Here is a 15,110-nt window from a genome sequence, read left to right on the forward strand (position 1 = left end):
TGGGTCCATGCGCACTCGAGCCATCCCTCCCTCGTGGGACGACACTTTCTAACTCGTAAACTCTTTGCTCCTCATATTAAATGACTACGAAGTGGAAAAACAAATTGAAATGATTCAGATGAGTTACAGTATTTCCCCGTGAGGTCACTCCATTTAAACCCAGATTTCAACTTCCAGAAGACCAAACGGACGGGCGGCCCGAGGCACTCAGAGAAGCGGTTTAAGAGTGGGCGACTGGGTTGGGGTGGTTGGTAGGAAGACACTCCCCCTGTTTACCCCTGGAAATATATGGATTCCTCACCTCCGCCAGTTTCGCAAGAGTCTGACTAATGGGGAAGTGGCCTCCCTGCCCGGTCACAGCTGCGTGTCGTGACCGGTGCATGTGAGCCCCCCACCCAGAGGATGCCCAGGGTCACTGTCACCCAGGCCTCGTGGCTCTGCGGGCGGCTTCCTCTCTCTGCTCCGGGAGCTTCCTTCTCCTGGAAGTGGGGCTCAGGCTGTGAAGGACAAGCTTGCCCTCTCCGTGATGGCTCTCACGCCCTCCCTCCCTCCCTCGTTCTCCTACGAGGTGGCGCCCCGCTGATGCAGCCCCGGGAATGCGTGTGCCCGCACGCGTGTGTGTGTGCGCGTGCTCATACGGTCACACGGGACACGGTGTGTGGAGTAAGGGCCCGGACGTGAGCACACGGTTCCGAAGCAGCTGTCCTCGGATGTCGGCAGCAGATGGCTGCGTGTGTGATAAACACATCTGCGCCACGGCCGGGACCGCGGGAAGCGGACCCTGGGAAACCTCCTCGCGGTCCGCGTGCATCAGGCTGTGATCCGGGCTGCTCTGTTTATTTCCGTGCGCCGCGAGGAGCAAAGTAAGCTAGGTCGGAGCAACACGTTTTACTGCGCTTGGAGATTTTCTCATGGACGAACCCCGTCTCTTCTCGTTCCTGTGTGGTTTGACTTGAGAGAGTTCGGGAACCTGCACAAAGCCCGGCGGGCCTTCGGCACCCCCTTGGGCTCGGCTGTGAGGCTCCGGCTGCAGGTTCCGGCGAAATTTCGAGGCCGGCTCTACGGAGCGTATCTGAGCAACACTCAGTGTTTCATTACGAGACAACGGCTGCTTCGGCAAAGCAGCCTGGATGCCGGAGCCCAGAGCAGAGGAGCGTTTACAGAGGAAACGCTGTGCCCGATTCTCGACCGGATGCCAGGGCCAGACGGACGCACGTCTAGGCGGCCGGGCTCGGGGGAGGCACGGGGCAGGAGGCCCTGACGGAGGCGTTTCTGCAAGTCACAAACCTACTGCTTAGCACGAGTACCACATCTGAAAATCCCAAGCATACAAAACACTTACGGGAATTCCATCGGCTCCAGGGAATCCAGAAACGCCTCTCGCTCCCTGTCAAGAAGGCAGACAGACTCACCGAAGGCCGGGACGCCCACCGCCCATCGCGAAAGTGGAGGGAGGCCCAGCAGTCACCGTACCACGTCTCCTTTCGGTCCTGTGATCCCGGGCGACCCCCGCTCGCCCTTGTCACCTTTGCGGCCCTGCAGTCCTGGGAACCCCTGCAGACCTGGGGGCCCAGTGTACCCCTGGGGGCCCACCGGCCCGGGCTGGCCCTGCAGAAACAGAGAGTTCAGTCACGACCGGTCACGACAAACCACGCGCTTCATTCTCAGGGAGACGCAACGTTCCAATCCGAGAACACTCTACATCCTCTTCCACTTCCTGCTACAGTTGGAACAAAGTGATTTCTGGCTAAGAGAAGACCTAGAGCTGAAAAAGAGAAAAACATGTTAAATGTGAGAAAAAGTCGTCCCGGACTAAACTGATGTTCTTGTGAAATGCTAGGACTGTGTTGGGATGAAAGAATCAACGTACTTGGCCTTTTTAGAAAAAGTATTTTCAGTTAAAAAGAAAACTCCAAGCAGATTTCTAAGATTTTGTCCCTATGTCACTAGAATGCCCGCGACAGGGACGAGCCGTGTCCCACACCAGGCGTCACGTGACCCCCAAACGTTCGAGTGATCCGGTCATCTCTCCTGTCCACACGCACACCACTCGCCCGCACGGAGAAGTACGGGTTCCCGGAGCCTAGAGAGACCTGGGCCCGTAGCCACTGCACATGGACGGCGATTGTCGCAGAAAGACAAAATGCCGAGGGGGCAGGACGTGGAAAAGTGAGAGCCCCGAGCCCCGTGCGTGGGAACGCGGAGCGCCGCAGCTGTAGGGGCGCACGGGCCGTCCCTGTGAGGACGGAACGGAGAAGGGCCCCGCAGCCCGGCAGCTGCACGCTGGGGGTAAAACTCAAACAGGCTGAAGGTGGGACGGGAACCCGTACTTGCACACTCATGGTCACGGCGGCCTCTTCCAAAACCGTCAGGGGGCGGAGGCCCAGCGATCGCTGGAGGACGAGGGATGAACACGGACCATTATCCACCGGGCCGAGGGGCGCGGGCGCTCGCCCCGAGCTTCGGCGCCTTCCCGCACTGCCCGCTCCTTCGGGACGTGGCACCCAGATGTGGGGGAAGCAGACGGGACTTTCTCTGGAGTGGAAGACAGGGATGGAGATTAAGGTGGAGTTGGTGGGTGCGATCTACCCCAAAGCTTGGGACCCCCGCCTCCTCCAACAAAGGGGAGTTTTGGGACGTCTCCTCAGGGCTCCCTCTGGGCCAGGGTGAGTTCTGGAGCCGGCGGGGTCTCTGGGTCCCTTGCACGTGTCCCGGAGGCTCCAGTCAAGGCAGAAATCGCCAAATACTCAGTCGGAGCACAAGCACTGTACACAGTGGCAAAGCCAGGGTGTTCGACGTCTTTGAAGGATGCAGTGAACGGGGCCCAGGTCCCCTCACTTGTCCCTGCGTCCTCGAGGATGGCTGTGCTGGACCGTGGGCAGCCCGACCCTGGACCCTCATGAATCCTAGGCTCACCCCAGTCCAGCACTCAGGGGTCTCCTCACGCTACCTCTGCTGTAAGTTTGGGGACAAAACAGGCTTTGACTGGATTCTTACAGGTTCCCCTGGTGTGCTCAGCCCTGTTTCGTCTGCGGCCGTTCGACAATCACCGTCTTGTGATGACGCAGTCCGCCCCTAACCTTCCAAGGCCCCAGTCACGGGGAGGCTTGGAGCTCGTCAGCGTTTATACGAGCAGTCTTTGCGGGATGAAATGCTGATCACTCACACCGTCACTGTGATTGTCTGCAAACTTCATGTCCGGCTGGGGAGATCACTGGAGGGGGCACCCCCCGTCCACCAGAGCGGAAGGCGTGCATCTCTGAGATGAAAACCCACGTCCTCCTCGTGCACTCGTTAACCTTTTCCTCGATTCCCTTTGCTGGGAAGAGGGATAGCGACATCATGTACTCACTTTCCTGTCATTGTCACTGGACTTCTCTTTAGCCTTTGTTTCTTGGAATGGGAAGTCTGGCTTTGGGAACAAAACCCGTCTTTCCTTTTCTACAGCATGCTGTCCCCGTGCAGTTCCCATAAAACCAGCCGTTTTAGAGTGGCTCCCAGCACATTCACAACGCTCTCTACCCACCGGCGCTGTCTGGTTCTAAAACATTTCCGCCGCCCCAAAGACGACTCTGCACCCACCGAGCAGGCCCTCCCGCTGCCCCCACTCCAGCGCCTGGTCCCCAGCCAAAGTGGCACCTGCTCTCGGTGTCGATGGGATCTGTCCAGTCTGGGAACGTCCAGTATACAGAGTCCTAGGTCGGGGGGGGGGGTGGCGCTTTGGTGCCCGGCGTGCTCCCCTTCCCAGCACCTTTCTGAGGTTCTCGTGCAGGAGCACCTCCCAGGGCTGCGTTCACGTCCACGGCTGAACAACACTCAGTGAACGGACGACCCCACTCGTCCACTCGTCCGCTGATGGACATGGAGGGTATCTGCCCCCGAGGGCTGCTGCGGACGGTGCCATGGGGGACACACGCGCAGCTGTCTCTGTGAGCACCTGTTCTCTGCTCCTCGGGGCATCAACTCAGGAAGGGAACTGCTGCGTCTTCTGGCAATTCTGTTTAACTTCTGGAGCCCCCGCCATGCCGTTCTCCATAGCGGCCATGCCAGGGGCATTCCCAGCAGCAGTGTGTGAGGGTTCCAGATTTCTCCGTGTCCTGCTGGCGCTTGTTATTTTCCATTTTTTACAATTCTAGCCATCATAGTGGGTGTGAGGACGGCGCCACTCTGAAGCCATGATAGAGCTTCTCAGACATGGAGCATTTCACAAATTCCATCCAGCTTCCGCCCTGGGGAAGGGCCAGGAAGAGTCGGAGAGACTCTGAATTAGACCTTCGTCCCGGGGGACTGGACGCTCGCTCTCGCCCACAGGACACGCCCTGTGCGGCTGCAGCTAAACGGGCATTGACGTCAAGGTCAAGGACCTCGCTGTGCATGTTTCAGTCATCAGGCCTGAGAGTTCCCTGAGGACATCCTGCCTGCCAGGGCACCCCGTGTGTTTGTCGAGACCGGCCAGAATGACCAGGGAATGAAAAGGATCTTCCTTTCTGCTAATGACCATCAACTCCCACCCTTACTGGAAAAGTCATGGTCAGAAAACCTAGTTCCCTCTCTTCCCTTCCTTCTGCTGGAGGTGATGTTAGAAATCACCCCAGAAAGAGGACGACTCTAGTTTGAATGACTTCGTGCAAATCTCTAAAACTCCCGAGATTCTTGCAATCTACTCGATAAAAGTATTTCCACAAAATACTTGTTAAGAGCCAGCAGACATGGTGGAAAGGAGTGACCATGTGCCGTGACCCCCGCCCGCTCATCTGATTCACATCCGTGTGCTGCTTGCTGGGAAATGGGACCAAGATATGTGCCATTTAATGAGGTATCACTGGGATGCAGAACTGTTGAGGTCTTAGAAAACCGCTGATCTCATTTTACCCCCACGCCAAACGCATGACCGGCCATCGCCCCCACTTGAGAGGAGACAACAGGGGCTCAGGAGGGTCCGGCACAAAGAGCCCAGAGTCACGCAGTCAGGTCTGGGAGTGGGTGATCCCTACGCCTGCCACCTGCCACTACACACTGCTGCCGCTCAGAGCGAGGTCTGCGAGCGGCACCAGCATGCCCGGTGCAGAGTCCCAGGCTCAGCCCAGACCGTCCAGGGCTGCGGGGAACATGACCCCCAGGAGGTTACTCTGTGCGCTGCCTGACACCCTCCTCCTTCCCTTCCTGACATTCCTACAGAGGGGCTAGTATTTTTTAATAAAAGTCTCAAGCGTAAAGTTGGATCTTAGAAGAAAAGTTGAGCTTCCTGCATCAGGCAGAGGAAAATGTCATATTTTTGTGTTAAGGACTCCTTCTAATGCAATTTTCTCAGTCTTACGCTTCGGGGCTCCCTGCCACAGGGCAGAATAAACACTGGTCCCCGGGAGGACGGGGGCTGTTCCTTGGCCCCCCCCCCCATCGAAACCCCTACGGGAGTATGTGTGGGATCCGGGGTCAGCCTCGGAAGTCAAAGTCTGCAGAGACGCGAGAATGAGTCCAGACTTGAATCCGCATTGCTTAAATACCACGGCTGCGGCCAGGAGGCCCTTCAAGCCCCGAGACACTTACGAAGCTTTCCTGTATGGAGTGTTCACTCCTGAAAAAAGGTACAATGTCCTCAGCCATGAGGGACGGCTTGGGACTGACGGATAGCGGGGGGCCTGCGGGGCCGCGCACGCTCACGCAACCCCAGGGGTGCCTGTTTCCACCCACGGCTCATGAGCCTTTCCGTTCGCGGTGGGGAGGAGGGTGAAAAGAGCTCCCTTCATCAGGGACGGACAAAGAGGAACATTTCCAAGGATAAAACTGCTTCCCCGCACATCAGGATTTTAAATTTACAGTATTTTCCTGATGGCCCAAGAATAAACTCTTCGGGGCTTATGGGCCAACATGTGAATACTAGGAAATCCCTTCTCTTTCTGAAGTCGGCTCTTCCTGCCTCGCCTTTTATGGGCAGCGGGCCCCCGCAGACACCCCACATCCTCTCCAGTCCCCTGGGCGGCCCTCCCTTCCTCGGCTGTCGGCAGTGCGTCCAGGCCTTCCCGGCCCTTCCGATGCTGCCCTTCTCGGCGACCCTCTGGGGATTCCGGCCCAAGGCCCAGCTCGTTAGAAAATACGTAAAACGGCTCAGAAGCTGGGAAGGAGTACTTTCGTAGGATCCAAAAAACTAACTCCTTCCCTAAAACTTAGAATTAGCCCCTGTTCTCAGGGGTAATCATTACCACTTGTGAGCAGCTGTTGGACGCCCCAGCAGGATGAATGAACACGTAACCCAAGCCGATGATAACGTGGAAGTGTTTGCACAGTCCCTAACCTCTACAGCCAGCAAACAACGGGCAGCTGCCTAACCCATGCAAAGCACACAGAGTTCATGTTAAATCTGCCACCTTTTGTCTATAGTTTCTTATTTCACATAAGAGAACGCCAGCCCTGCACCGAGTACTATCCCAAATTAAGGATCCCACCTATTTGGGGTAGAATTATATCGGCCCTGGAATTCCTGCTCTCCAGAATTATTTGGCACAGACCGTAGCAGTAGCATCTACGCAAAGGGAACACATCAGCACGTGAGGAAACACCTTGACCTTCACCGTGCTCTGTGTACAAGCACGTGGTCAACATGGGTGGTAGGCTTGAACGTAAGAGCTAAAACCCTTCTGTTTCTAAAGGAAAACCCAGGGAAGAGTCTTCATGACTTTGGGTTAGGCAAACATTTCTAGATGTGACACGAAGATCGAGAACCATATAATAAATAAGTTGAAACCACTGAAAGGTCTGATCTTAAAGATACTGTCAAGGAAAAAGAAGCAGGCGGGACGTATTGCTGATAAATGATTTTTATCCAGAATACAGACAGGATGCCCAGACATCAAGAATCAGACACCGCAAATGAGATCTGAACAGATGCTTGCCCAGAGGGGATAAGCAGATGGAAACCAGGCGCACGGAAGCCAGTCTGCGCCACTGGCCACTGACGAGGTTCCCAGTAAGGACGACGGCCGCCCTGGGGCAGGAGTCCCACAGGCAGACTGCCCCTGGGTCCTGGGGAGGCCGTGGAGAGCCCTGCTGGTGCGGATGCAGACCGGGGCAGCCTCTCTGGAAATGCGTGGCCGTTTCTTATAAAGTGAAACCTGTGCTCACCGTAAGACCTGTCGGTAAATGCTCACGGTGGCTCGATTTATTTTAGCTAAACCCCAGAAACCAATCTGAATGTCCAATGGCCGACGGGGGGACCAACTGGTACGTTCATACAGGGGGACAGCGCTTAGCCTTTTTCCTGAGAAGGCAAAACCGGGCACAGGGAACAGAGCAGTGGTGGCCAGGGGTGGAGGTGGAGAGAGGGAACAGACCTGGTTCACACCGCGATTCTGGTGACTGCTACAGATGTACTCATTTGTCAGTATTCACTGAATGGCACGAGAAAGCTATCCGGATAAAATCAGCCTAAAAACAAAGGAACACACAGAAAGTCTTGTCCAAAGGCAGGGTTTCCAGAAGACGAGGCCTGAGGTCCACAGGTATATTGCATTCGACCGAGTCCTCCTGGCACGTCCTTGTATAAGTGACTTTATGAGACAGATAATATTCCATAAAGGAAGAAGAGCAAAGACTTTCAAAATGTCTTATTAAAAAACATGAAGCCCCGAGCTTTTTAAAAATGTCTGCCGGGAAACGAAAAACCAAAAACCAAAGTCACAGAAACGGAGGCCTCATCTGGAACCCGGCCTGTGGACCTCGAGGCGGACAGACAGGGGAGCCGTCCCACGCTCAGCCCGTCAGGGCACAGCGCCCGACCGGGTCAGGACCGACCCAGGTTCAGGAACCAAAGACAGGTCCGGGGTGTCCCTGGCCCCCAGGAGGCTCCGTCTTCATACAGATCAGAACCAGACGGGTCACCTGTGCTTGTGAGACGCTGCTCTGCACCTTACCCCAAATGATCTGACTCGGACGGACTCACGCTGTAGGAGAGAAACAGTGGATCCCCTCGTTTCCTACCCCAGCAGCGGGACGTCTGGAAACTCTGCTCCTTCTAAAAACAGGCAGCTCACGGGCCATCGCACCCAACGGCTTCTGCCCCAGCACGAGGCCAGACTTTTTACAGTCTGGACGGGATTCTGCCTGGCGTGTGCCGGAGACGCTGATCTTCTGGGAAAGCCTTCGCCGGCCCCCAGCGAGAAATACATTGCATTCGTCGAAACAGGGTTGTTTGCCCAACACACCGACGTGACTTCCCAAGGCTCCTGTCCTCTGAGAAGACTCGGACTGGGGTGTGGATGAGCGAGGGCCCCGGCGAGCACAGACAGCAGCGGAGAACGGGCTGGAAGGGCAGACTCGGCCTGTGGCCTCCCGTGGGCAGAAGACGCTCTCACTGAGCGCTGCTGCACAGAACACAGTGCCAGTGCCCAGAACGTCCCCATCCAGCGGCCTTCGTGTCCTCACGAGTTCGCGACACCGAGGCTCCCGTCTACACGTACATATCAGAACGCGACAGTCAGAATATGCGGCGATCCGGGAGTGAACGCCAAATCCCACAACCACAGGTGACAGCCACCCACATGCACAACCTCGGCGGCAGACCCTTCACTGCCACGTGTCGCCTGCGCGTGGCAATCCCTCGCTGGTCTCCCGCGATCACCCTCCTAGGTCACGTTTGAGGGCGACGGGACTTGCGGAAGGCCCTGCGAGCTTCTGTCCTCACCCTGCGACTGGGAACAGCCCCAGGCTCGCTGCCTGCAGACGGGGCAGCCGCGGGAAGGACCCGTGTGCGGGGCTCCAGGGGCCGGCCTCCCCACCCCGGTGACCGCCCCACTGACCGCCCCGGTGGGCGGGCGTGCCGAGCGCCTTTCTGGTGTCCGTAGCCTAGTCCAGGATCGGAACCCGCAGCTGTAGCCACACTGCATTTAGACGAAACACAGGCCTGTGAAAGAAAACGGTTCTTGAGGCTGAGCCCATCTGTCATGAAAAAATATCTGGCCAACAAAGGGAAAAAGGTTAAGAGTAAGGGAGGGTTTCAGCGTGGCTGTGGCGCACAGATTCTTTTTTTCCTGTTCATCCTTATTTGAAATGTTCTCGAATAGGGCAAATTTGAGACAGAGCTGCACGTTTTCCGTCATCAGAAGAGGGGGCTGCCTCCCCTCCCTCCTCCTCCTCCCCTGGCTTTAGCCTACTGATCTGTTATTCTGCTCTCATGGAAGTGATTTCCCATTTCCTTTTTGAAAGACTCCATTTTTACGTTCAAGGATGACCTGCGGTTCCGGGGCAAGGCCGTGTGCGTCCTGCGGCGCTCGGTGGGTCTTGCCCGGACCCTGCGGCCCCTCCTCAGCCTCAGGCCGTCACAGCCGCCCCTCCAGGCTCCGTTCCATCTCTTCCAGAACATCGAGCAGGTTAGTGGGGTCCCCCAGCATGTCCTGCAGCAAGCCTGGCTTCTCCCACTCACACAACGCGCTGGTGGCTCGCCCGCCCTGCTGCGTGTGTGCACGTGGCTCCCTCCGGTCACCAGGGGCGTTCTGTGCCAGACCACGACCATGACGTGTTCACCTGTCCTCTCGCTGCAGGATCTCGGAACTGCCCCTGGTTTTGGTGCACAGGGATTTGGCTCCTATAAATACTGAGGAATGGTGTCTCCATGGGGACACGTTCTTGTCAATTCCCAAGGATGGGATTACCGGGTCCGATGGTAAGAGTCTGCTTAACTCGACCAGCAAGTAGCAGAACTGCCTTCCAGATGGGCCGGAGCACTCCGGCAGCGCAGCTCAGATGCAGGGACTCCGAAGGGTAACGTTTGTGTGGCCAGCGGGTGGCCTTGAACCTCCGCAGGTATGGGGAGAGACGGGGAAGGGAAAACGTTCCTACTGCGTGGAGACTCGAGAGAAGCTCAGCTCCACACGTCTCCCCTGGGGCATGGATTTCATTCTATTTTGGGTAAAAGAATGTTCCCTTCTCCGGTACTGTACAAAGTGCATGTCAGCCTTCGTGGTCCAGGAGCATCGGCCTCACCTTCTAGGAGACACTACTGGGCAGAGACAGTCATTTCAGAATAGAGCAGCATCATGTCACTTTTCAGCCGTGCATGTCTCTTCCCCCACAACCACCACCGACTGCTTTCGGAGGCTTCTCCGAGTATCCGACTTGGAAGGCCCCGGGGAGAGCATCGGGGGCTGGTCCTCAGAGCTGCTCATCATCTCCCCTGGAGCTCGCCAGCCAGGTGGGTGCTCCGGCCACCCCAGATTCACCGAACCACAGGATCCCAGGTGACGCGGATTTCCTTTGGAGCCTGAGAAAATCACCCCAGGACGGGTTTCGGCCCCAGGACGGGTCTCGGCCCCAGGACGGGTCTTGGCCGGCTGCCACAGCATCAATTAAGGGAAGTCTCAGACCTCAAGGATTTCCAGTGCAGCAGCTCTGGGGTGGGGAGGAAGGGCCTGGAAGTCCTTGGTCTTGACAAGGTCCCCGAGACAACTCGGACGCATCGCCAGGTTTGGGAGCTGGGGGACAAATCTCATCTCAGGACAGGAGCTGGGGCAGTTCAGGGAGGGGAAAGGTCTTACCCTCAGCTCTGCGGACCCTCCGCCCAGGACCACTTCATGGTGTCCTGACGGTGCTCCCCGTGTTCGGCTGTGGCCGGGGACCCCAGCTCTCGTTTTAAAACCCAAGGGTGGCTCCCTCGGCCCCAGCAGAGGACTGTGCGAACCTTCAAGGTGGATGGGACCTGAAGCCCAGCACGCCTCCCCGAGGCCCAGTAGGCCCAGAAGCCGGTGGCTTCCTCCAACCGGTCACTAGTGTCCCATGGGTGGGGCTCCTGCATGAGGAGCCGTGCAGGACACGCTCCCTGCCAAGGGGCATGACCGACATTCCCAGCACCAACGCCCTTTACCTTCAGACCCTGTTGTGACCGTTAGCATGAGTTCATGATTTCTGGGGCACTACCGACGCCCGGCGCCAGGGGGTGACACGGGGGGGGGGCTCTCATGCTTGGGTTCTGTCTGCCGGGGACCCCATGGAATCACCTCTGACGTCGGATCCCTGCCTCACTCTACAGCAGCCCTGCGGGATTGCTGAGTGTGGGTCCCACCAGGTGAGCTGGCTCTACCTGTCCGTCGGGTCAGGGAGACCGCTTCCCGAGAGACCTCCTAGACTTGTAGGAAGGAGCCCCAGTCTTGCCAGAACTATAGGATCGGATAAAGAAAAACCATCTGTTAAAGTCAAGAGCTGGGAAGCGGGGCCAGGGCTCTGGAATACCAGGGCTCCCTCCTCCAGGGATCGAGTTCCGGTAATATCTGCACCAAGCCATTTGAGGACAGCAGTGGGTGATGCACGGACACGCTCCAACCGCTCAGCACAAAAACTGTGACTCAGGGGTAAAGGTGACGGAGGAAAGGGCTGAGTTTGCCAACACGGGTCTGTGAAAAGCTGTAAAAGGAAGATTTCTCAACGCTTCCTGAACGTTTCTGTTTTAGGATAAAAACTGAACTCTCCATCCACAGAAGACACAGTCTCACGGCCTTTTACAGTCCTGGGGCCGAGGGAGGCGGCGGGAACGCCTTGCAGTTCCCGCGGCCGACACTGGGTGGCAGTCAGCCGCAGGCCCCGCCCCTGCCGCAGGCCCCGCCCCCGCCGCAGGCCCCGCCCCCGCCTCAGGCCTCAGATTTGCTGCGTCCCAGATTTGGAGACTGGTTTGGGTTACCATGACCCCCTCCCTGGAACAGAGGGCAGCTCCCTCATCTGTCACTGTGCGAACCTCCCATGGGGAAAATTCTAATGAAAATGTTCACGGCAGGATTCCAGCGGTGTCTACAGGGCACGTCAAATTCCGTTCTCCTCTTCCCGGGGCGGCTGGGCTAACAGTAACTCGTTATTTCGTAATTCCCCTCCCTTTGGGCTTGCCCAGAGGAAGGTGCTCTAAGTTGGTGCAGACACGGGGGGACCCGGGGGCAGAGCTCCCCGTGTGGGCCTGAGTCAGGACAGCAGCCCATGTTTTCGGAGCAGAGAGCAGGAAAGGTGGGGAGACCCCAGCAAAGGGGTTTAATGCCCGCAACGCCTCTGTGGGGCACGTGCTGTTCCCACATCCATTCTGGGGGTGAGGCTGGGGCACGGGGCGGGCGGGCCGCTCAGTGGGCTTCTCAGAGCCATGCCGGGGGCCTGTCACTGTCCCTGTGAGCGCTGCTCAAGTAACCGACACGACTTTGCCCCCCAGAACACGTCTCCTTCGCACGAGGCAAGCAAGCCAGAAGCCACGGACAAACGGACAGAAACAGCGGACGGGTGCCTGGGGTTCGCGGCGACCCGGCCGAACACAGCCAGTCACACCCTGGGTGAGGGTCTAAGGGCTTCTTCTCCGCTGCGACCCAACGCGGCTGCTCGATTGCGGCCATTTCATGGCTCATTAATTCCCCTCCTGCTAGAGAGTGACCGGGGCAGAAAAAGAAGGTGAAACTCAAACAAGCCACTTCTGTTACTTTTTAGCAACTCTGGTCAAAAGGTATGCAAGGGGGGCTGGGGGCTGCGGGTGGATGGCTGGAAGCATCAGGACACCTGCGGGGGGTGGACAGACAGAGCCCGAGCCTGCATTGTCTCTGGCGCCCAGGGACAGACCCGCTGCTGGGGGCAGACCACGCCCGCGGACTTCTCAGCGGTGAGGAGGGTTTCTGTGGTATGAAGACTGAACCGTCAGGCATTGCCTTGACAAAGGTGTAGCTGGATCTTTGAGAGTAACTTTTCAGACACAGGGAAGTTGCTGGAGAATCAAGCGAGCCCCTCCTTCTCGGGGAGAAGGCCGCTGTGGCCAGGGAGACTGGCTGTCCTCCTGGAGCCTGAGCCGGGAGAGCAGGCCGCATACCGCCACCACCACTTCTGCCGATGGCCGGGCTCCCCCCGGGGCGGGGGGCGGGGGAGACTGTGGCAGGGCTGGTGGCTACTTGGTTGGGAACCAAGTGCGAAGGTGTGACAGTGCTTCTGGTCGGATGTTGCAGAGACATTAGGAGAGAGGATGGTAGCCATTTCCAAGAGCAAGCGTGAGAGAAAGGGAGCCCTAGAAGGCGGGAGAGGTGCTGCAGGAGACCGGAGGCATCCGGAAAGAGAGGGCCCTGACGTCAGCACCGGAGGCAGAGGTCTACACACGGGGTGGGCGGCGGCTTCCACGTTCCCTAACCCTACGGGGCTGTCCACGCATGCAGTGGTCCACCCATGGCCGGGTTGCACGTGTGGGAGCTGGAAGATCCCGCGGGACGTCAGAAGCTCCTTGGGGACGCAGACACACCTCTGCCTGTGGACACGTGGAAGGACAAGCCTGGGGACAGCTCCCAGAGAAAGACGTCACCTGCTTTGGGGCCTGAGCCATCTGGGCCGGGTCACATGGCTAGTTGTGGGGCGCGGCCTGGCCTATTCGAGTGCACTAACTTCTCACTCTGCAGGCCGCCCCTGAGCCGCGTGCCGGGGAAGGTTCGATGGCAGACAATAAAGCAGCTCGAAGTTCAGCCTTCCTTCCTTATTTACATCTTTAAAAGTATCGGATATTTTGGAAATGGCTCCACAAAGTGTCTTTGCCAAGATGTTATCAGCAATAACCCCTTGTGCCCCCATCGGGGTTCTGGAGCTCGTGGCCCTCAGAGCCACGGGACGGCACCTGCCCCCGGCCGCAGGGTGCGCGCCTGAGCCGGAGGCCGGAGCCCGCGGCGGGGCTCAGTCCCGCCATCCTGGGGCTGGTGCTCACGGGCGTGTGGGATGCGGCCGATGGCTATCGGGACATCCTGGACTTCCCGCCGAAGACTGCCCGGCCTGCAGTGATTATTTGGACGGACACTGAACACACATCCGCAATTAAAAAAAAGAACAACAAACCACCAGAAACTGATCTTTTTTCAGTCTGGTGGAAAGATAATGGATGGCTCATTTGTCCCGACACGAAACCCAGAGTCCGGGGCGGGAGGAAACCAAATGACATTAACAGCCATTCCAGAGACGTGACTCAGCGGGTGCTCTGCTCTCATGACTCGGACCGACAGCCTCCAGAATGCTCATTCTTCTCAAAGGCATTTGTTAAAAAGAAAAAAAAAAGCAAATTTCCTCCACAAAATGGAAGGCGACAATGCAATGCAGCTCCGTATTCAAGGGCACCACTTGCTTGGGGTGTGATCTCAGGGTGTCCCGGATGACCCGCAAGGCGGCACATGCTCACTGGGAGCATTTCAGGGACACACACTCTACGGCCCTAGAGGACGTGTGATCAACACAGCAAGTTCCTGATGTCTTCGGGGGTCAGAACACCGCGCTGTGGCCCAGCCACCGCTTGGCTTGGGGCCGGCACCTTCATGAGATCCCCCAGGAAGCCTGGCCCTTCCGTCCTGGGGAGCTGCTCCCCGTCGTGTTGTGTGTCTGTCCCGTTGTCCACTGTCGTCACGGCCTCTGGGTCGGCCGTGCTCTGCGTGTGGTGTGAAGCGGGTGTGGCGACACGGCGGGAGGGGCTGGAGGCTTCCCTCCGCACCCCTGCACAGCCCCTCACGCCGGAGCCTGCCGCTGGGGGCCCGGACAGAGACGAAGCCGCCTGGGGTCCCTGAGGGGGGGTTCCCAGCTGCCCTGACCTCGCCCCTCAGAGTGTGGCTTCGTCACCCTGGGAAGCATCACGATTGTCAGAAGCTTTCCCGAACCCAGCGGAACCCGGACACGTTCCACGGTGCCGTCCGGTGTCCCATTCAGGCCGCGAACCCGTGGGAGCTGCTTTGTGCCTGGTCACCAGGCGCTGGGCGGACGCAGAGGTGTGAAGGCTCCCACGGGCCTCCCGCGGCCTTCCAGGTCCTCGCAGCGCCTGTCGTGGACTCCAGCTCTTGTCGGGGTCTCTCTGCACCCCGACCTCTCTTGTGTGCCCCCTTTCCTGGTTCCCATCCTCCAAAGGACCGGGCTCTGCCGGGACCCCTCCTTTCGTCTTGCTCCAGGTGGGGACGCCGGTCCACTCTCCGTGCATCAGGGCGCCTGGGAGGTCGTGGCTCCCACCCCGCTGCGGGGGCCTCTGCCTACGGACTGCGGACGCTCCAGACCCAGCCCTGCCCCCGGCAAGAACCCCAGAACGCACGTGTCCCTTCCCCTTCCCTGTCCCTGCCTCGGCTCACAGCAACGCATCCAACCACATGTCACTGCTT

The 15,110-nt window shown here is 58.3% G+C and overlaps 1 protein-coding gene across 1 annotated transcript in view; it reads right to left on the bottom strand.

The window, feature by feature from the left end:
- Positions 1 to 15,110, bottom strand: part of COL4A2 (collagen type IV alpha 2 chain) — a 157,558-nt gene that overhangs the window by 55,264 nt on the left and 87,184 nt on the right. Inside the window, exons 5-6 of the mRNA XM_080797954.1 lie at positions 1,474 to 1,608; positions 1,343 to 1,387 (exon numbers count right to left, since the gene is read on the bottom strand). Coding sequence (XP_080654080.1) covers positions 1,343 to 1,387; positions 1,474 to 1,608 — 180 coding nt within the window. The remainder of the gene's footprint in view (positions 1 to 1,342; positions 1,388 to 1,473; positions 1,609 to 15,110) is intronic.

Source organism: Martes martes (assembly GCF_963455335.1).
Source record: "Martes martes genome assembly, chromosome: 3".
Lineage (NCBI taxonomy): Eukaryota > Metazoa > Chordata > Mammalia > Carnivora > Mustelidae > Martes > Martes martes.